This window comes from Podarcis erhardii (assembly GCF_964252035.2).
Source record: "Podarcis erhardii genome assembly, chromosome: 8".
Classification (NCBI taxonomy): Eukaryota; Metazoa; Chordata; class Lepidosauria; order Squamata; family Lacertidae; genus Podarcis; species Podarcis erhardii.
In genome coordinates, this window is record NC_138499.1 from 20,844,110 (window position 1) to 20,866,672 (window position 22,563).

General features: G+C 43.3%; 1 protein-coding gene across 2 annotated transcripts in view; it reads left to right on the forward strand.

Moving 5' to 3' along the window:
* The window catches only part of RSPO2 (R-spondin 2), a 105,001-nt gene that overhangs the window by 42,345 nt on the left and 40,093 nt on the right, over nt 1–22,563 (forward strand). For both annotated transcript variants that reach the window (XM_081874782.1, XM_081874783.1), the window contains exon 3: nt 16,945–17,133. In XM_081874782.1, coding sequence (XP_081730908.1) covers nt 16,945–17,133 — 189 coding nt within the window. The remainder of the gene's footprint in view (nt 1–16,944; nt 17,134–22,563) is intronic.

Below are 22,563 nucleotides of genomic sequence, written 5' to 3' on the forward strand. Positions count from 1 at the left end.
AGAGATCTGAATGCTCAAAAGACATGAAAACTGTCAAGTTGGGAAGCTTAGATGTCACTCCTTTTTGATTGCTTATAAAATGGGGTCCTTGTCTCCAACCTGCCTGAAGCTTGACACATCTTGTAATGCAATGCCTAAAAAACATGTCCCATTTACATGGAAAAGACCAGAGTTATAGACATCAAATGACAGCCTTGGTATCCATAATATTAAAAGTAGGGCCCTTCTAGGCTGGTGTTTTATTGCATGAATATTCTGCAGCAGGTTCCTAACCCAAAAATAGTGCATTAGCAAGTGGTTATATCCTGCCCTAGTTTGTTCTGTGATACTATAGCTCAGTCAGTAGAGCATGAGACTCTTAATTTCAGGGCTGTGGGTTTGAGCCTCATGTTGAGTAAAAGATTCCTGAATTGCAGGGAGTTGGACTAGTTGACCTTCCAACTGCACAATTCTATGATTCCCTAATCTAACCACATTATTGCTGACTGGAGGACTATATAGCACAACAAACGTGGGACAAAAATAAGCCAGCACGTTTGTGGTAGAAAAAGCTACAGGATTTCATCAGGAAGTTATGGTATATGCACCGACCAGAAACAAGCAGCATGATCACCCTGTTTTTGTTTTGCAGGTGTGAATATTATTGAAAACTGTTTGCACTTGCAAACAGATTCCCCAATAGCGTCATGAACACAAAGGATGTCTGGGCGGGTCCACAGAAACGAAAAAGTAACAAAAAAGCTATAGTAGGGGAAGAGAAGTGAAAGTAATGATGCTGTAGACCAGCGGTGTCCAGCTGGTCGACCGCGATCAACACGTAGATCCCTGGATGATCATGGTCGATCACGGGATTAAAAGCAGTGTTTCCACACACACCCTCACTCTGTCCCTAAAGGGCGGTCTTTTATAGTCTACTGCCAATGTTAGTTGGCTTTATTGTTTTGTGCACTTGTTAGCATTGTAGTTAATGGTTAGTGTTTCCTCCCTAAAACAAGCTCAACAACTCTGGCCTTTCCCCCCTAAAAAAACCTCAGGAGCTCTGGGCAATCCTCCCCTTCCTTCCACCCACCCCATGCATGTTCCTCCTCACCCCAGTGATAATGGGTAGATCACTGCCAATTTTTTAATACTGGGAGTAGATTGCAGTCTCTTGGGAGTTGGACGTGCCTGCTGTGACAATTGAAAATAAAATGAACAGGGCATTCAGGAATAAAATGAAAAACAGAACTCTTCCCTCGCAGCCTCTGTCTTGGAAAGCTGCTACCAGTTTAAGTGAATAATATTGAGCTTGGTGGGCCAATGGCCTGTCTGACTTGGTCAGCTCCCTGTATTCCAGCAGTAAATGAAATTTTATACACACAATCAGGTACTGATGTCTGTGACTGCAAAGTGGTATCTGAATGTATCAACGGATGAGATTACGGGTGCCCAGTAAGTATTGGCAAGCTAAACTTCACGAACTGTTGTTCAAAGTATTATATCATGATTAATAGAATAAATCAACCAGTTCAGTGGTGATCTAGAAATTATCTCTTTATTATGTGTGATATGTATCATTAGATTTTTATGGAATACAATGGATGCATTTTGCATTCGCTTCTGAACAGCTGCAGTCAAGATGCTCAACGTAGCTTTTCATTGTGTGTTGATACGTCAGTATTAGTAAAGTTTGTTTCAGAGTTGAATCATGTGGACTCCTCCCCCTGCAGGCTTGTTTATGAAGGCTCTTCTCCCACACATCCCCATAGTCAAGAAGCCGGGTTGAGGAAGTGGTTTAACTTAAAGTCAAAACTTGACACACTTGTTTGTCATTGTAGTGATGAACTCTTGCACGCAATGGCTATTGTTCTGTGAACATGGACGCATCCTGATGCCCGGTTTTAATTCTGCAGAGCTCATGAGTTAAATGCAAAACTGTCACAGAAGTTGTGGGAAACTGCATGGAAGTTCCATATGTTAAGATACTGGCAAAATGCAGTCTGGGGGCTGTCCTGCAATGACAAAATGTATTTTATTAACTCATTCATCATCGTTGTTTTACTTGTGTGTTGCCTTTCCACAAAAAGCATCAGCTCAAACTGGTTTAAAACAAAGGAAATGGGGAAACAGCTAAAATTAGACCACGTACAGTTTCATAATACAGTGGTACCTTGGGTTACATATGCTTCAGGTTACATACGCTTCAGGTTACAGACTCCGCTAACCCAGAAATATTACCTTGGGTTAATAACTTTGCTTCAGGATGAGAACAGAAATCGTGCAGGGGCGGCACAGCAGCAGCAGGAGGCCCCATTAGCTAAAGTGGTGCTTCAGGTTAAGAACAATTTCAGGTTAAGAACGGACCTCCGGAACGAATTAAGTACTTAACCCGAGATACCACTGTAATGTAATAGAACCATAGAATTTTAAGGTTCGAAGGGATCCCATGGATCATTTAGGCCAACTCCCTGCAATGCAGGAACCATCTAAAGCAGCCATTCTCAACCTGTGGTTCCCCGGATGTTGTTGAACTACAACTCCTATCACCCCTACCTAGCAAGGCCAGAGCTCAGGGATGATGGGAGTTGCAGTCCAACAACATCTGGGGACCCACAAGTTGAGAACCGCTGACTAAAGAATCCCTGACAGATTACCACCCAACCTCTGTTTAAAAACTCAGATGAAGGAGTGTCCACTAGCTTCCTAGGTAGTTCCTTCCAGGCTTCCTCATTTGGCTCATGGGGCCATTTTTTCGACGCCACACTCACCTGTCCGATGAGGCAGGTAAAATCTTGACTCAGTCAAAAGTGGTTTGTAGACACAGCCCACCAGCTGATAAGCAACACTGGCAAAGCCCTGCTTTATAAGGCCCTGCAAACCAGCTGATTGTCAGGTCTTCCACAACACATTGCAGAGCACTCTGTCACAGTGGTTTGTGGCATGATGTGCAAAGGGGTTTCCCAGCCGCCTGATCACTTGGTCTTGTGGAGGTCACTGCAAAGGGCTTTACGGCTGTGCATTCGCCTGCATGATTTCATTTCATACCATGTGAGCAAAAAAGGGGTCACTTTACATCATTATATTAGGGACGCGGGTGGCGCTGTGGTCTAAACCACTGAGCCTAGGTCAGCGGTTTGAATCCCCGTGATGGGGTAAGCTCCCATTGCTCGGTCCCTGCTCCTGCCAACCTAGCAGTTACCAAAACTACGTCAAAGTGCAAGTAGATTAATAGGTACCGCTCCGGTGGGAAGGTAAACAGTGTTTCCATGTGCTGCCCTGGTTTCACCAGAAGTGGCTTAGTCAGGCTGGCCACATGACCTGGAAGCTGTCTGCGGACAAACGTCAGCTCCCTCGGCCAGTAAAGTGAGATGTGCGCTGCAACCCCAGAGTCGTTCGCGACTGGGCTGGAGAGCCAGTGTGCTGTAGTGGTTAAGAGCGGTAGACTCGTAATCTGGGGAACCGGGTTCACGTCTCCCCTCCTCCACATGCAGCTGCTGGATGACCTTGGGCCGGTCATGCTTCTCTGAAGTCTCTCAGCCCCACTCACCTCACAGAGTGTTTGTTGTGGGGGAGGAAGGGAAAGGAGAATGTTAGTTGCGTTGAGACTCCTTCGGGTAGTGATAAAGTGGGGTATCAAATCCAAACTCTTCTTCTTCTACCTTTTACATCATTATGAGATCAGGTGACTGACAGGTGCCCAACACTTCTTCCATATTTGGTCATGGGCATGGAGTGGGGGGAGGTAATGACTTGGCCCACCACCCAGATCCAGTTCCACACCCCTGATGTTAGCAAACAGCCATGGTGCTTGCAGCCAGTGTTCAAAATTGGCCAGGCGCTTTTTGTACCTAGCTATCGGCCACTTGTGACCAGGTGAAGATGCCTGGGCTCCAGGATGCTGCCTGACATCTGCACCATCTGAGGATCATTGGATCTGGATTGTTTTCACACACTAATCCCCCATCCTGTAGAATTCTATCAGTTATATTTTATCTGCACAATCTGAATGAATTTCTGGAACCCACATGCTTATTCTGTGTAGCCTGAGCAGGAGCTGCGAACGATATTACAGCTAATTGTTGCAGCTTGTCTTCACTTACCCCACAGTTGTGAAGAATATTCTGATGTTATGAATGGTCCATGCCACCATTAAGAAAAAGAGGTAGGAATAGGCCAATATAGATGCGGACTGTCAAGTGATTTTTAAAGTTCTCATAGTTCTTAAACTTAACGTTCTCAAGGTTGTCACCTGAACTAGCCAGATGTTTAACTGATAATCAGTCCCCATCATCTAAGACTTTAGAGCGATCTTACCCCAAAATGGCAACTAGACATTCCATTTTGGCGACTGTATCTGTGGTTTAAGGAGCCATTTGGCACCTAGCTTATATATTTGAGTTTCTGACAATGCTCTCAGCACTTCTGCCTTTCCATATTCTTCATTGACTCCAAACTATGTGTGTGTTTTTCCCTTCCTCCTTTGTTTTCACGTGAGTGCCACTTCCTTCCTCCGTTCCTCCCCATATTTCACACTCCTGCCTGGCTTCCTGTCAATATCCTTCATCTCCCCCGATGCATCTGTTGTACATGCCTGGCACTTTTCCAAATTTGCCTGACATTTTGGCATTTGCCAGCTCTAGCCCGTCACAAGCTGCTGTTCAGCTGGACATCTGACTACGGGAATATTGTTTACTGAATTTGGCTGGATATCCTTTGGCTGAGAAGCCAAAAAGCCATCTTTAGCATGGCTTCCAAAACCTGGTGCTTGAGAGCTTTGTACGCTGCAACCGAGCTTTTTGCAAGGCCTTGCCCTAAAGGGCTGGAGGAATCTACCTTTCTTAGTTGGATCGAAGCTTAGCTTTGAGCATTAGGTATAAAGGGATTGAAAGAGCCAGTAAATAGGAAATGTCTTAATCACCGTGCCAGATTTTCCCACTTAACGTACAGAAGTGTTGGCAGGTGGGTTAGATTTTTACAATGCCATGTCTAAGAATGTGTCAGCTTTTCCTGTTTTTTTCTTGAATAGGCCCCGAATATGTCTCAAATGACGGCAATACTTGAAATTTTTCTCAAAATTGGATTTGGAGTGCCAACTTAAAATGTGCCCTTGGGCACCTAGGTTCAGACATCATGTCACTGTGACCTGTGCCCATCTGCATGTCTAGACTATAATTGAAGTTATGTGGCCAACAGCTTTGGCCACATCTACCCTGAGATTTTGTAGATAACTTGGGCATCATAAAGTATATTAAGTCGAAAGTTAGTACCTTCTGGGGAACTGCAGAAGTTTCCTTTTCAGTCTTACTTTATGTTTCAGGTGGCCTGTATTCAGTGATTGACTTCTTTATGCATGCAGGAAAAGTATGGGCGATTCATCCAGGAATAGCCAATGCCATCCTGATTTGTTCAAACTATAACTTCCATCAATCCTGACCATTGGCCATATTGGCTAAGGCTGATGGAGTTGGAGCCCCACAACATCTATAGGGCTCCATTTTGGCTACCCCTGCATTAATGAGCCTGTTTAGCAGGCAACGTTATTGCCAGTCCCTTATGAATGACCTTTCTTGGATCCTGAAAGAAAGATACCTATTAACTGGCTTCTGGGATAGAGGTTTCCACTGGGCAACTGCTTTTACTTGAGATCCTCATGAATTCTATTTTCCAGCAGATTTTACCCAGAACTTCTTGGGAGAGCAAAATATAAAATAAAATAAATATTCATCTAGGTGCCGGAGGGATAACTATGATGCTATTGCATCTGCAGTTATTCAAATCTCTCCTGTTGCATTGGTGCAGTGTTAGACTGTGTATGCAGAGCAGAACAGACTTAAGTCTAGCACAGAGTATGAAAAATGTAACATAGGTTATTGGGGTTCCCATTGAAGCATGTCCAGTATACAGTCTCCCCATCCCCTTGGTGTCCTGTGCAGATCCATTTCTCTTAAACAAGACCAAAATTATTTCACTCATTTCCCTGTATGTTCCTCAGGATTGTAAACATGTTACTGAGCAAAGAGCTGTTTGAAATCTGAGGAATCATTCCCAGGGTGGGTGACCTCTGGGCCTCAAGATGCTGCTGAACTACAGCTCCCATGATCCCTAGCCATTGGTCATTCTGGTTGTGGATGCTGGGAGTTGACGTTCCTCAAGATTTGGACTTACGGCAATGGGAATTTCCCCATCCAAATTACTAGAGCAGGACATAGTTCCAGCTAAAAGAACAGTAACCTGTAAACTAGAGGAGATGGACTTGCAGCAGAAAATGGTCTTGGGCAATGGTACCTGCTCACCTCTAAATCTTGGTTTATTACCCCTCTTAAGGCTCCCAAACTATTTGAATTCCTTAACTTCCTCAGCTCATAGATATGCCTTTGTAAAGGCAAGATTCAACACCTTCCCATCGAACGTGCTGAGAAATAGATTCTCCAATGGACAGATATCGCTCTTATGTGATTGTAATTGTGGGGCACCGGAATTGTTGCATCACATAATTCTTGACTGTGCTTTTCACTTACCGGCCAGGAGCAAGTTTCTTGCTCAATATCTAAAGGGAATTGCCAATGATACGATTGAAGCCAAACTAAGATATCTCCTAATTGATGATGACCCCCTAAGATCACTCATGGTTCCAGTATTTACTCCAATTTTTCAGAGATTTCTGTTCATCGTGGTCTCTTAATTTACCTGTTAATTTATCAAGCTCAGCATATTTTATCATTTTAATTTGCCAATCATTTATATTGGGGATAGTTTCCACTTTCCAATATTGTGCCAATAAAATTCTCGCTGCTGTGGTGGCATAGAGGAATATCGTTCTATCTTCTTTCTTAATATCTTTACCCGTCATTCCCAGCAAAAAGGCTTCAGGTCTTTTGGGAAAAGTGTATTTAAATATTCTTTTAAGCTCATTGTAAACCGATTCCCAAAAGCCTTTCACCTTTTTGCATGTCCACCATAGATGATATAGGTCACCCTCCACCTCCCCACATTTCCAGCATTTCTTATCTTTTAGTCTATACATTTTGGCCAACTTCACAGGGGTGTGGTACCACCTATATAGCATCTTCCAAACATTTTCTCTCAAAGACATACATGCTGTAAACTTTATGTTACAATTCCACACTTCCAGCCACCTTTCAAAATCGATGTTATAACCAAAGTCAATTGCCCATTTAATCATTGCCTCCTTCACCTCCTCATCCTTTGTATACCACTCTAAAAGTATGTCATAGATTCTAGATAGGGTTTTGTTTTTACCTTCTATTACTTCTACATTGAATTTTGATTTTTTGTCATCAAAACCCAACTTCTTCTTGTCCTCTTTTAGCAAATCATTCACCTGGTGGTATTGCAACCACCCAGTGAATAGATTTTTTTATCTCTTCATAAGGTCTAAGTCTTGGCCCTTGGTCTGTTTTTCTTAACATTTCTTCATAGGTGGCGTTTTTTTCCTCCATGTTTGTTTTCTTCACCGTTAAAACCTCAATTGGTGAGATCCACCATATATATTCCACTATATTGGAATAAATGCTTAATGTGATTGGCGGGGTCAGAACAAATACTACCAGCGTGTGAATTTAGGCCTATAGATTAAAAATCAAATACGTAATGGAAGCAGATATTCGATACTTACCAAAAGGATGGAAGGAAGTCCAGGAGGCGGTTTCTGTGGTTTTTTTTTTTTAATCTTTTACTGTTTTGTGAAATAGCCAGATTAATCTATCTTTGTATAGTTAGAGAGAGGATAAAGTTGGCTTGTATATCTTGACTCTTTTTTTTTGTTACAATTTTTTCTTTTGTATTTGGTTGTATGTTTGTTATGTGTATAACCTTAATAAAAATGTATTTGAAAAAAAAAAAAAAGATCACTCATGGTTGCCAGATTCTTGATCAGCGTCCTATCCCTAAAGAAGAGAAACGGACTCCTGTGTGCCTTGGATAATCCCTTTAAACCATGATCTATGTTTTAGGATGTAATTAGGTGATATCACCATTGATATCCTTGATTAATTTATGAGCAGAGAGCGATGTTTAGGTTACAAATTTACTGTAATGTATGATGGTGGTCTTTGTTTTTGTTTTGCTTTGGCTCCTGTTTGTCTTTTGTAAGTTTTGGCGATTTTAAATTTGGAGGTTTAAGTATATTATGTTGGTATGGGAAACTGTCGTGTGACGGGCCAATGGCCGTAATAAAGATCAATCCAATCCAATCAAGATTTGGAGGGCCACAGGCTGCTCACCCCTGTTCTGAGCAGTGTTTCCAATGCAGAACAGTGCTTTCTGCGGGTTCAGTTACATGTGGATAGAGGTTCTCTCCTGTATGGAAGTAAATCTTAAAAATCTTGTACAAATGAGGCACTCAGTTGTGATCAGACATTGCACATGCACAGGGGAGCTAAATTATTCTAAGGTCAGGTGCCAGTCAAGTCATTCTGTAGGTTTTATTATTCCGGCGGGGTCTTGTTTGTAATTTGTAATGCACCTAGCACAATATTAGGCTCTTAAAAACACAAAGGTTTTATTAGTACATTTTAGCCTTCATCTCATCAGATTAACTCCTTGCAAATAGGCAGCCTGGATTTAAGTTTGTTTAAATATCTCTTGGGAATAAGACTATATAAACGATACACAAATATTTAAAACTTTGTTTATCCGGGACAAATTTGTGGCCTAAAATATCATTCAAGCAAAAACAAGTTGTTGCTTTTAATGTCTAAAAGAGCTTAGAAAAAGATGCATTAGCTGAAGTAGGTTATCTGATTCCTCCTAATTCCTAATGTTTAAACAGCTTTTGTCTTTTGGAAACGCAACTTCTGCTCTGCCTAATTACTGGCAATAAAAAGTAAGTAAGGGATTTAAGACTTACGGAGTGTTCCAGTTGGAGGAAAGTATAATTAAAGTTGGCGAGGTCCTTGTTTCCTTTAGGAAATAGAGACTTTAGAAAGGTTTTAAGAGACACTAATTTTTTATTTATTTTTTTAAAAAATGTAGCTTGTCTGTGTTAAGCTCATGTTCTGTGTGTTTTAACTAAATAGTAAGCTGTAAGGAGCGCATGTTCTCAAGGACACTTTTTAAAAACAACATCTCGAGGGATTTCCCTTCCCTTTTGCTAATTATAGACCCCTTCCATTTTGCACTCACACATTAACTGCTGGTGCACAAGAGGTAAGCAGGAGTTCAAAAGGAAGATGGATCCAAAGGGAAGGCCCATGCATTATATATCCATGGCATTTAGCTTCAAAGCAGTCATAATTAGACTCTTAGTGAAAAGGGTGGGAGTTTCAAAGTGATCTACACCAGCCTGACTTTGATACAAATGAAGTACTTTGAACTGAAAGTCAAAACTTTTTTTTGGCGGTGGAGTGAGGCGGAGGGAAAGAAATCGGGCAATTTGGATTTCCTGTTGGGTCTAAGGCTATCCTAAGAATGGAGCAATTACTTTATTTTATTTTATTTTGCTAGAGTCCTAGTGGGATAGAGTTTTTACTTGCTACCCACTTTTAACTCGGCGCTGTTTTGTAATCAAGCTTAACTGCTGTTTCAGTGTTTTCCTTGGCCTGTAAGGATGATTTGTGTTAGTTTTTCTGGCCCGCCTGAAGCCCCAGCGCAACGGACTATCAGCTATAGCCTTACAAAACAGATACATCGTCTCACACTTGCACATGCCTTGTCTGAACCTAGCAGCACTTTTAAGAATAAAAACTGTGCAGCACTTGCACAGTGGAACTTCCCCTTCCTCTCCTCGCCCTGTGTTTCCTTCTGCCAGACATGCTCCACAGGACCTCCCAACCTTCTGGAGAACATTTTGAGGGCACACAGGGCGCTGCTTAGGAATTTGCACTGTGGAAGTCGGTTGCAGGAGTGGAGCAGCAATGCTGGTTGCAGCCCACTGCTTCCAAAAGATGCATAATTTTTATTTTCCCCTTTATTTGTAGATGTTTTCTAACTGGCTGCAGAGGATGGTGCAGTGGGGCTGCACTGCTCACCTGAGCTCTATCCGAGATGAGTTGCTGCAGCAGACGAAGGGTTCGGCTTTGGCAAGGTTGGCACAGCGCAGATGCACTGGCAAATTTGCACCATGCCAGCCTCGTCACTGACGCACCCCTCTCCATCTCTGTATACTACATTGACTCTGCTCCATGGTGGTTGACTTCATGTGCAGCCCATTACACCATCCACTGGTAATATCTGGAATTTTTTGCTAATAAAGCCATAGCAGAGCTAGTAAAAAAAACTCAACTATACCACTCTGACAAGGAATGACTCCTCCCAGGGTTGTAAGTCAGCTGAGCTACTTCCCCACAAACATCATGAAGTTGCTCAGCTTATTTCGGAACCACAATGATGCTCAGAAATAATCCTCTGTCAGTGATAAATAACTCCAGGGACACCCTCAGTTATTTGGTTTATTACTTACTGTTTTCAGGCCATGCATATCTGTTTTCCTCTAATTCTGCAGCTGATTTGTTATGACCTAATGCAATGACAATAAAACCATTATTTACATTTACTTGAATAGTATAGTTTTATCTGTGTAGACGCAGGACACATCACCCGGTGAGCTTCCTACCACCCCGTTTGGCATCATTTGAAGCGGAAATGCAGGAAGTTGTCCCTCCTAAGAATGGAATAGATATCGTTTGGGAGAATCATCTGCCAACATAGCTCAGCCCCAGTGTGAACTGCACCTGTCATAAGAGCAGAAGAAGAGGCCTGCTAGATCAAACTAGGGGCCCATCTAGTCCAGCAGGCTGTTCCCACAGTAGCCAAACAGATGCCTATGGAGAGCCCCAAAGCAACAGCACTCTTGCCACTCATGAATCCCAGCAGCTGGCAATCGGAGGCCTCTGGCAGTTGATTTAGAACATAGCCACCATGACTGGTAATCATTGGATGGCCTTCATACAATGGGTCTCAAACCCCAAAGACAGGCTCGGGCGGATTGAGCAGACAAAACCAACAGTAGGTCGAATGGTCAAAAAGGTGTAGAGGGAAGCGAGGGGCAGATGGAGCTTGTCACGTGGGAAGGCATCCCATCTAGGAGAAGGAAACTCAGATCCTAAACTTCTGCTGCCTTGCGGAATACCTTCAGGAGACGAAAAGGCTAAGGTGTAAACTCTGCACAAATCTGGAGTGGAGTCCCTAAGGTGGTTGGGTGGCACCTTGTACGCCTCTTTCTGGCAGCTCCTGCAGCCAAGCTGGTGTCAGGTGTATTGCTTGTGTTCTTTTGGACCACATCAGTGGGGCCAAGAAAGAAGTCTTGTTGTCTGGGCAGCCAGGACCTCCATACACACTGCCCAGGCTTGCGCCCCGGGAAAGTCACTATTGCTATTAATGCAGTGGTTTGACTTCACCCCTAGAGGTGCACACTATTGTCTCTCGAGACAGATGGATGCCAACAATCCTCCAGGAATTTGTCTGGTCTTCTTTTAAGGGCATCCAAGTTGGTGTCCATCATTGCTTGGGGAGCAGCTTTCAGGGTGTGAAGGTTTGAGTGGCGTATCTGCTCTCCCTTAGGGAAGACTAAGTATGTGCAGGTTTGGCAATAGCAGTATGGTGTGAAAACAGAATGGGCAAATAGGTTAGATATACATCCAGCACCTACCCCCAGTTGGCTTATTCTGTCCCAAAGGGAAAGGTCCATAACTCTCGGCTTTGCATGAAGAATGCCACATGTTCAGTTCCTGTCATCTGCCACTAAAAGGATCAAGGTAACAGTTGATGTAGAAGACTCACCTGCTATTATGCAGTGCAGCAAATACTTTGCTAGGTGCACCCATCTTTGTGTGCCTCATCTACATGAGGTCCGGAGGGTGGCAACATGAGAACGGTGGCTTTTCTGTGGTGTCTCCCCACTTGTGGAATGCTCTCCCCAGGAAGGGTTCCCTGGTGCCTTCATTTCATATCAGGCAAACACATTCCTCTTCTCCCAGCCTTTTGGCAAATTAAACAATCTATGGCCTTTAAAAGTGTGTTGTTTTTACGATGTTCTGTGTTTTTATGTTGTAAACATAACTGCCCTCGGATGAAGGGTAGTATAGAAATGCAATTATTATTATTATTATTAATTTCTTATGAAATGTGAAGGGGGAGCTGGATACATGAAGTCTCTCAAGCTGGTGCAGCAATTTCCTCAAATTTCTCCTTTCCTCTGTGTTTTCAACTACTCAAATCTCGCTTTGGAGGGCAGCTATGAAATCATGTTGAACAGTGTCCGCCAGCCCTCCCTAAATGTACAACCCCTGCCTGCTTTTTGTTCAGTTTCTCATTTAGCTTTATGACTAATGAGTCCCAAATGTAAAATAGCCAACACCAGTTCATGTTATTTGGTTTCCTCCTTATGCCACTGCACATCTTGACTTTAAGTGCTGCTCTCTTTCACTTTGCTTCAGTTTTTTAAATGCTTCAAACGTGTGTGTGTGTGTGTTTTCGCCTTTTGCTGTTTGGGTAGATCTGGTGTTGGGCTTGTGTTTTTGTTGGACTGCCACATCTTTGGATCCCTGCAGATTTTGGGGCTTGGAAAAAGTTGAAACTTACAATAAAAGACAAAATAAACAAGCCATCAAAGGGGAAAAAATTAAATCTCTGTTTATTCACCTGCATGTGAGACTAACGCTGGTCCAGAGCAGCGAGCTGAAATATTTCAGATATTAAAAGACTTGACAAAAACAAATTTAGTTTTCAATATTTGAGACATAAGTACATGGCAACAATGTGCAGGTTGTAGTTAGCGGGATAAATGGAAGGGTGTGGGGAGTAGTGATGGAAGAAGTGGAAATAGGCAAAGGCCAATAGTTATTGGTAATGCCAACCAGGATATAGTTCCATGTATATAGAATTATAGAATCTTAGAGTTGGAAGGGACCCCCGGGGTCATCTACTCCAACCCCCTGCAATACAGGAATCCCAGCTAAAGTATCCATGACAGAAGGCCATCCAACCTCTGCTTGAAAACCTTCAAAGAAGGAGAGTCCATCACCTCTTGTGGGAGTCTCTTCCACTGCCAAATAGCTCTTACTGTCAGAAAGGTTTTCTGAATGTTTAGTTGGAATCTCCTTTCTTGTGACCTGAAACCATTGGTCTAAGTCTTACCCTCCAGAGCTGGAGAAAACAAGCATGCTTCCTCTTCCATGTGACAGCCCTTGATATATTTGAAGATGGCTATCCTATCTCCTCTCAGTCTCCTCTTTTCCAGGCTAAACGTACCCAGCTCCTTCAGTTCCTCGTAAGGCTTGGTTTCCAGACCCTTGATCATCTTGGTTACCCTCCTCTGCACACGTTCTAGCTCTGCACACATTCCTGCACACGTTCCAACATCCTTCTTAAATGGTGGTGCCCAGAATTTGACACAGTATTCCAGGTGTGGCCTGACCAAGGCAGAATAGAGTGGTACTATTACTTCTCTTGGTCTGGACCAGGCTTCCTCAAACTTGGCCCTCCAGATGTTTTGGCCTACAATTCCCATGATCCCTAGCTAGCAGGACCGGTTGTCAGGGATGATGGGAATTGTAGTCTCAAAACATCTGGAGGGCCAAGTTTGAGGAAGCCTGATCTGGACGTATACTTTGGAGACGAATCTTTGTGTATCTCCCCTAGGCACACATGTGTGCAATTAAACTTAGTTGTAGTGACAGCCAGTGCATTTCTGAACACTTAAATGTCTCTAACATTGAGAGGCACAAGCCTTATACCCAATGTTTCCAACCACCCAAGAAATGCAGGGATTCCCTCAGGAAACACACATGCTGTCTGCAACAAATGGCCCAGTGTGATCTTCAACTCCCTGCAGGAATGTTCCTGTGTATCCATGCCTATCTGTAGGATGCTATAAAAACATGATAGCCAAAGGTCTATCTAGTTCAGCATCCTCTTCTGTTTCTTAACTCTCTTACTTTTGCTTGAAGACTGATATTGCTTCATTGGAAAGATAATACCATGCCCCCCCTTTGTACTATGGATAGAAGGCTTGACTACTCCTGCAACATACAAAGAGATTGCTTTAAGACATAGATTGTGTATGGACAAATACAGTGATATTTTGAATGCATTTATATGCATTTATATGCATTTATATGAAGCACAATGTCTTGTCACTAATTTTATACTCACAAGAACAATCATACTACTTATTTACCCATGCTACTTATTTACCCATGAATAATCGGGTAAATACAATTCCATGTTAAAAATGAGGATAGAGGAAAGGTTTTTAAGAATGGGTTTGTTGTCTGGAAACTGATTTGGCCTGTCTTTCTTTTGCAATGGGTTGTCCTTCAAGTTCCCAGTTGAAAGTGTTAAGTGAAGATACAGTGGTGCCCCGCAAGACGAACGCCTCGGAAGACGAAAAACTCGCTAGACGAAGGAGTTTTTCGTTTTCTTAGCCGCTTCGCAAGACGCATCTCCCTATGGGCTTGCTTCGCAAAACGAAGCTTGCCCCGCAAGCTCCGGGGATAGCGGGGAAGCGCAGCGCGTCTTCCCCGCTGTCCCCGGACCTCTTTTGAAGCAAGGGGCGGCGGGGAGAAGATCGCTTCTCCCCGTTGCCAGCCCCGCAATCTCCGGGGACAGAGGGGAAGGCGCGCGCCTTCCCCTCTGTCCCCGGACCTGTTTTAAAGCAAGGGAAGGGGCAGCGGGGAGAATCGCTTCTCCCCGTTGCCGCCCCTTGGTTGAAAAGGGGTCCGGGGACAGAGGGGAAGGCGCGCGCCTTCCCCTCTATCCCCGGACCTGTTTTAAAGAAGGGAAGGGGCAGCGGGGAGAATCGCTTTTCCCCGTTGCTGCCCCTTGGTTGCCTGCCCCGCAATCTCCAGGGACAGAGGGGAAGGCGCGTGCCTTCCCCTCTGTCCCCGGACCCCTTTTGAACCAAGGGGCGGCAACAGGGAGAAGCGATTCTCCCCGCTGCCCCTTCCCTTGCTTTAAAACAGGGCGCCTTCCCCTCTGTCCCCGGACGGTCTCCATAGGAACGCATTGATTGATTTTCAATGCATTCCTATGGGAAACCGTGCTTCGCAAGACGAAAAACTCGCAAGAAGAAAAAACTTGCGGAACGCATTAATTTCGTCTTGCGAGGCACCACTGTAGGTACAAGGTGGGACGTGGAAGAAAGGTTTTAAAACCCATCAGCCCCTGGGAATCAAAACAGTCTCCATTTCCCCCCTTCCTAGTTTACAAAGTAACACTTCCTTAGAGGTGTTCCATTATGTTCCATCTGTGTACACAAGTAGCTAAGCTGTGCACTCATAAAAGCATTCACATGCAACATTCAACAAGTGTACAGTCTGTATGCCTGTGTGCACAACAGTTCAGATGTTAAAAAAGTAGTGTACACTCTGTTACAGAGATGGGTACGTTTGTTTATTTTATTTCATAAAATTTATATACCGCTTGATTTGGGGGGTGGGGGGCTCAAAGAGAAGATAGTGCAAGAAAAAGACAGGCCAAATGTTCAAGGAGAGTACAGAGGCCTGGGGAGAGTCTTTATGGCTACAGAGAATTGGAATATCAGCTCCAGGCTGTGGGTTCTCTCATCCTGCCACAGCACATGCCCATTAAGCAAGCGGTTGTCTTGTCTTCAGGCCCTTAACAGGCAATGCTTTCCAAGCTGCATTAAGTAATGTTCAAAATGCCACAGAAGAGCTACATGCGGTCTGCTGTTAAATAAGCATTAGAAGCCAGTAATCCATAAGCCTTTATTTTTGCAGCTTCTGTCTTTGCTCATTAGTCTTATCTAATGCCGGCTTTAATTTCCACTGATCTATTTATGCTAGAATTTCACTTAATAAACCTTGTATGGATTAATCTGGTTGTCTTCTTGGCGCACATCTTAAACTTTTAAGACTTAAAGGATTCTCCTTTCAAGACCCTGGCTGATCCAAAGTCCCATCATAAGATAAAGATTTCTTGGAGGGCTACCAAGAAGCTGGGATATAGAAGTGAAATTGGTGGTAGGAAACTCTCAAAAACAAGATCTAAACTGGCATGTTTATGGCCCAGAAACATAGTTGGAAAGTCATAGTCCTTTTCTGCTCCTACCTCCCCAGCAACTGGTATTTAGTGGCAATCTGCCTTTGGTTATGAAGGTTCCATATTTCCATCATGACTAATAGCCAGTGATAGACCTGGCCTACAGGAATTCGTCTGCTTCCATGTGGAGCCACTTTCAGCCCTCCATTTTTTGCTTGTTTTCCTCCTGAATACGTAACAGTGGGTTGGATCCAGACTTAAGTTACGCCCCATTGAAATCAACGGGGAATGCTAGTTTCACAGGTGTAGATTTTTATTTTTGGCCATCTTCTAACTAGAAAAGAACAGTTAGATTCTTTTTTTTTAATTACACATTCTTTTAAAAATATCACAAAAGGAAAGAATGTTCTCTTAGTTTTAATTTTCAAATTAAATCCACTGTTCTCTGTCCACTAGCACAAGAGCGGATGGTGGAGTTTAAAACTTGTGCTTTTCTGTGCTCAGCAACATTCTGCAAGTGCAACAAGAGATTAATTTAGTGCTACAACATATTATGACAGATTAACTGATCTCAAATTTAGACTGCAGATGCCGCAGTGGGGGAAAAGGTGGGCTTATGCTGAAGTAAAAACCACTTTCCTCCTTTGAACCTAATCCTTATTGTTGCTGTTACCATTTGTACACAAGAAGACCACCACTGTCCACTGACTGCTTAAGTTGCTCTCCAACTTCATTTAGTATTATGCACGTATAGTAATAATTTTTGGCTTGTTAAACTATACCACATGGCGTGGGGGGGGGGGAGGGGAAGTGAATGGAGCTTTCACTTCCAAAGCAAATTGGAAGTGCCCACTTCGCTATCATGTCTGCTGAAGTTCCCTGCCCTCTCCTTCAGTTGTTGTTTTTCCTCTATGCAGGCTTTTAAAGGGAAGATAAATATTGCCACATGCTTATTTTTGGGTTCTAATACTGTTGTTGTCGTCGTCTTCTTTTTTAATTCCACAGCCAACTATGGACCAAATCCAATTTGCAAAGGCTGTTTGTCTTGCTCAAAGGACAATGGATGCATCAGATGTCAGCATAAGTTGTTCTTCTTTCTCCGAAGGGAAGGAATGAGGCAATATGGGGAATGCTTGAATTCCTGCCCGCCAGGGTACTACGGTCTGCGAGCCCCAGACATGAACAGATGTTCAAGTGAGTTTCCTTTCATGTTTCTTTTTTAAAAATCTGTAATTTCAAAACTAAGTTATTGGTGAGGGTGGAGGACATAAGATGATACTTTTGTAGACAACTCCAATACATTGTAGGCATTCCTTCCTAAAAGAATCTCCAGTTGTCTGGACGCTGTGCTTTGGACACCTCTAAAGATTTGTTGTTGTTTAGTCATGCTCGACTCTTCGTGACCCCATGGACCAGAACACGCCAGGCATTCATTTTACATGATGGTTCCTGTGATCAAGGAACAGTTTTTCATCTGGTGTTTGGATGCTATCAGATGCTATTTTGAATCAAGTTGGTAGATTGAACCTTTCAAAACTGTCCTGTCTTGAACCACTGATGTCAAAAGTGCATTGGTTCCCCTCCCATTTCTTAGAATTCCCAAGCAATTCCAAGTGCAAGCCTCAATCGTCTGTAAATTTATTATCCATTGGAACTTCTTTCTTCCCTTAGGTCATAAACCTGTGTCCCTTCCAATGTTGTTGGACTACAACTCCCATCATCCCTGACCACTGGCCATGCTGTCTGGGGCTGATGGGAATTGGAGTCCAGCATCACTGAGAGCCACAGGTTCCCTGCCGATGGGGGGGGGGGGAGGTAATTATCTGAAACAAACCTCTTGCTTGGTACACTTACAATTGTTTGTAAGTGTTCATACAGTGGTACCTCTGGTTACGTACTTAATTCGTTCCAGAGGTCCGTTCTTAACCTGAAGCACCACTTTAGCTAATGGGGCTGCCACTGCACGATTTCTGTTCTCATCCTGAAGCAAAGTTCTTAACCTGAGGTAATATTTCTGGGCTAGTGGAGTCTGTAACCTGTAGTGTATGTAACCTGAAGTGTAGGTAACCCGAGGTACCACTGTATATTTTTGAGATCAGAATCTGTTCTTCCCAGTGCTTTTGTTCTAAAAAAATGTTTAGGGATACTCTCATTTTGACTCAAGAAAATCACCATTTTATAGTTCAGTTTGGGAAAAATAAATACAGTAAATGGACAGAAGTACAAAGATTCACAAAATGTTTAGGGGTGTGCGTCCCCCTGCATCCCTCCAGAAAGAAACGCCACTGGTTCTCCCCATCTCTCTGAGCAGAAGATATACACCTGCTATCTGTTCTGTGCATTGAGCTCTGATGTTGGACAACTCCTGTTTAATTTCAATGGGAGCTTGCACTGGTTTGTGTTCTGAACTCATGATTTATGTTACCGTTTTATTTATCTTGGTTCTGGTGCTGAGTATGCGCTCATTTTTTTGAAATGTCAGTTTGACATGATGAATTAAATTCTCTTTCTGGAACTTCTTGCTTAACTTGAAATGCCCTTTTGTCGCTTCCAAGATAGTCCTGCCGTTCTCCACAATTCCCCATGTGCGGCAGTGGGACTTGAACTCGGGTAATTTTGTTCATGACTCCGAAGTAAACCCAGTTGTGTCCAGCGGGCCTTATGTGTACTTATAAGTGTACTTATTATTGCAACCTAGCTCCAGTCCTTTTTCTTTGGTGCGAAAGTTTCCAGGTAAAGCTCTGCTTAGTTTCATTCACTTTATGATAACTTCTCACAAAACTATTGAAATTCTTGGAAGTTTTCATGTTTTGATTTCAGAGCACAAAGTAGTCAAGCTCTCGCACCAGCAGAATAAGTTTGGATACAAGTTTCCCTAAGTTGTGTGCACAGAACAATGCTGGCTATGCCACAGTTTAGCATTATACGCAAACAAACCCTTTATGTCTATGAAACTGCCTTTGGATAAATGTACTGGATAATAACTTCTTTTGAAATCTCAGGGTACGAGACAGCTTGGATTTGTATACAGTGGTACCTCGGGTTACAGACGCTTCAGGTTACAGACTCCACTAACCCAGAAATAGTAGCTTGGGTTAAGAACTTTGCTTCAGGATGAGAACAGAAATCGCGCAGCAGCGGCGTGGTGGCAACGAGAGGCCCCATTAGCTAAAGTGGTGCTTCAGGTTAAGAACAGTTTCAGGTTAAGAACGGACCTCCAGAATGAATTAAGTACTTAACCTGAGGTACTGCTGCACTCATAAATCTTGCCATCATGTTTGAGACATGGGAGTGAAATGCATGACTCCATTCAGGTGTGTCTTACTCAGGGTATACTCAGTGAAACTGATAAGCATGATCAAAGTAGGCCCACTAATTTCAATGTGTCTGCTCTGAGTAAAACATAGTTAAGTACCACCCTTTATTTATTTTTAGGAATTGTACTGATTGTTTTGTTTTGTCTTTTAAATCCAAATAATGTGACCTCATACAATAACAGCAACATTATGCTTTGTATTATTACTGAAGCAATAATACACTTCAGTATTTCTCTGTGTGTTTTCCTGTTTCATCCCTAAATCTAATATAATCAGTAGTATAGTGCAATTAAACCATGCATCCTAAGAAAAAAGTGAATGAATTTTAATTCTCACATTAAGCTTTTGTCTGTTTCCTCCTGAATATTCCATATTTTGGAGCAACCCAGCCAGATGGCCAGGGTATAAATACAATAATCATTATCATTATCATTATCATTTGATTTGTTATACTCATTTTTTTCCTTCATTCCAGCTGTCTCAGCCCTCAAATTCCTTTCTGTCTTTAAGCCAGTGGTGGCCAAACTTGGCCCTCCAGCTGTTTTTGGACTACAACTTCTGTCATCCTTAGCTAACAGGACCAGCGACTAGGGATGATGGGAATTGTAGTTCCAAAACAGCTGGAGGGCCATTAAGCAGTAATGAAAGATCTGACAGTTGATGAGTCAGGATATACTGAAGCATAGTAATGCACTGTGTTGAACCCTTTACTTGTACAGTCATACCTCGGGTTGAAGTTGCTCCAGGTTGAGTGCTTTCGGGTTGCGCTCTGCGGTGACCTGGAAGTAACAGAATTCGTTACTTCCGGGTTTCGCTGCTCGCGCATGTGCAGAGGCTCAAAATGATGTCATGCGCGGAAGCGGCGACCTGCGCACGCGCAGATGCGAGTTGCATTCGCCTCAGGATGCGAACGGGGCTCCGGAATGGATCCCATTTGTATCCAGAGGTACCACTGTAATCCTATTTGTGTCACCTGACTCCTGTTGACCAACAGCTGCAATATTGGTGCCCTGGCTATCTGCAGCAGTGGCGTTGGGGCTGGAGAGAAATATGAGCCCCTGCTGTGAGCTGGCCCCGCAGTCAATGAAGGTTGGGGGGACCTTTGAAGATGGGAAGGAGTTAAGCATGCTTTCCTGATTTAGCTAGTTCAGTGATGGACCTCCAGATGTTGTTGGACTTCAGTTTGCATCATCCACGACCATTGGATGAGGCTGATGTGAGCTGGAGTCTTGAGGGCCACAGATTCTCTCAATCTGGTCAGTGCAGGTGATGCGATTCTCTTCACTTCCACTGCGCTGCGTGTTGGATGAGATAACCCAGTTACTGTCTCTTCCTTGCAAAGTACTTCTGGCAAATGCCTCTCTAGCTTCGTCTTAAAAGTTGTGTTGGTGGGGAGGTGTCAAAGCTCAGTGGTAGGACATGCAGGTGGGAATTATCCCTCAATGTTGCATTGTATTCTCACTTCCAAACAGGATCCTGTTCCGGGTTCCAGCCATGTCCTCCTCTAGGACACTCTAGCTTGTAGGAGGGTCATGCAAGGCTCAGTATTCTGGTTTTCTTTTCCACCTGTCAATTGCCACTTTGCATTTCATTGCTACTTAGCATGAACATGAGCTTTAGCAAGCTCTGGCACAGCTGCAAAGGGGGAGATAGAAGGTTCTGCTTTCGTTTTAGATTAACTGCCATTTAGAAAGTCCGCTGAACCGTAAGCAGTGATTGACCTTAACTATGATGAATGGCTGGCTTCATAAACCATGGCTTGAAGTTGGTTGGATTTTACTAACCACAGTTAAGATCAACCACAGTTTGTATGGATTCAGATGGTATGGCAAGCAATCAAAACCTGTGGAAGCTTCCAAAAGTGTCCTTATGGTCACCCTGAAGGGAGAGTTCACCAGCATATGAGCCACTGCAGCTCATTGACAAACACTTAACTATGGTTTAATATTATGTGCCCAAACCAGCTCACCATCTTGCCTTTTTAGCTCTGATATCGGTGGCCCTGTTTTTGCTGTGTTTTTCTGTGTTATCCAATATGATCCTGCAAGTTATTAAGCCCCTGCCCTACTATCTTTCATACATTTTCAAAATACACAAATAAATATGAAATTCTTCTTCCCTGATGTTGGATGCCCTTTCTGACTCCGAACATTTTTTTGTCTGTTGCTCTGACATTGTTTTTGCAGTTTAAAAATAGCTTTGGCTGCATTCGAAATCCCTACTGGTTTTTACAGAAGGGGGTCTTAGGAGAGTTTGGTGTAAAACGCTTGCACTCTGAATATCTTTGAGCAGAAGAAATCTTCGACCTTTTCTTATTTCTGGAACATTTTTGCATTTGCAATAGAAAAGTGCTTGAACCTGTGTATCTTAGGGAAAATGTTAACATGGATTGAAAAGTGCCACTCTTGCCAAACACAACACTGTGAATGCCACGCAGCTCAACGCAGCAGCTCTAAAATTATGAAAAAAAGGTGCATTTTCAAATCTAATTTTCTTCACTAGCTATGAGCTAGGCATCTCAAATTTGCAAGACTGTTTAGAGTTGTTTTTTTCCTGGTTACAGTGTGCCATGTAATTTCATCTCTATAAAGTTGCATACATGGATTTATTTATTTATTTTCGCCAGATGGAAGAAAACTAATCACCCTCTAAAGTAGGGGTAGCCAGCGTGGTACCCACCAGATAATGTTACAGCTCCTCCTCATCCCTGATTGTTGCCCATGCTGGCTAGGCCTGAAGGGAGTTGGAGTCCAGTAATATATGAAGGGCACCACATGGTCTCCAAGGCAACAGGAATTCTTTGGGTTTTGGTCCGCGTGTCACAGGAGGTTTGAACCAACAGTATGGCAGGTCTGATAGAGAGGGGCTCTTTCTTGGACATAGTAAAATGCAGGGCTGGCTCAAGACGTTTTGCTGCCTGAGGCAAAGGAAAAGATGGCGCCCTCTCCCAAGGCACATACAAAAGCCAATTTGACCGGTAGTTGACTCTTGCCACAATACTGGTGAAAGGGACAGTGTTGTCCACTGTACTTGAGGCCAGCAGGCTAGTGTAGGGACTGCAGGGTGGACCCCATGGTGCTCACAGCTCTGTCCACTCCCCACACCTCAGCATTCACCACCTGAGGCAGCTGCCTCACTCTGCCTCATCGTAGGGCTGCCCCCGGTCAAAAATTTTTTCAGTCCATACCTCAGACCTGTTATGGGGATACATAAGATACTTAAGGAATGGCTGTGGTCAACCTGACAACTTCCATGCCTGTGTGTGTGTGTGTGTGTGTGTGTGTGTGTGTGTGTTTTTAACACATAC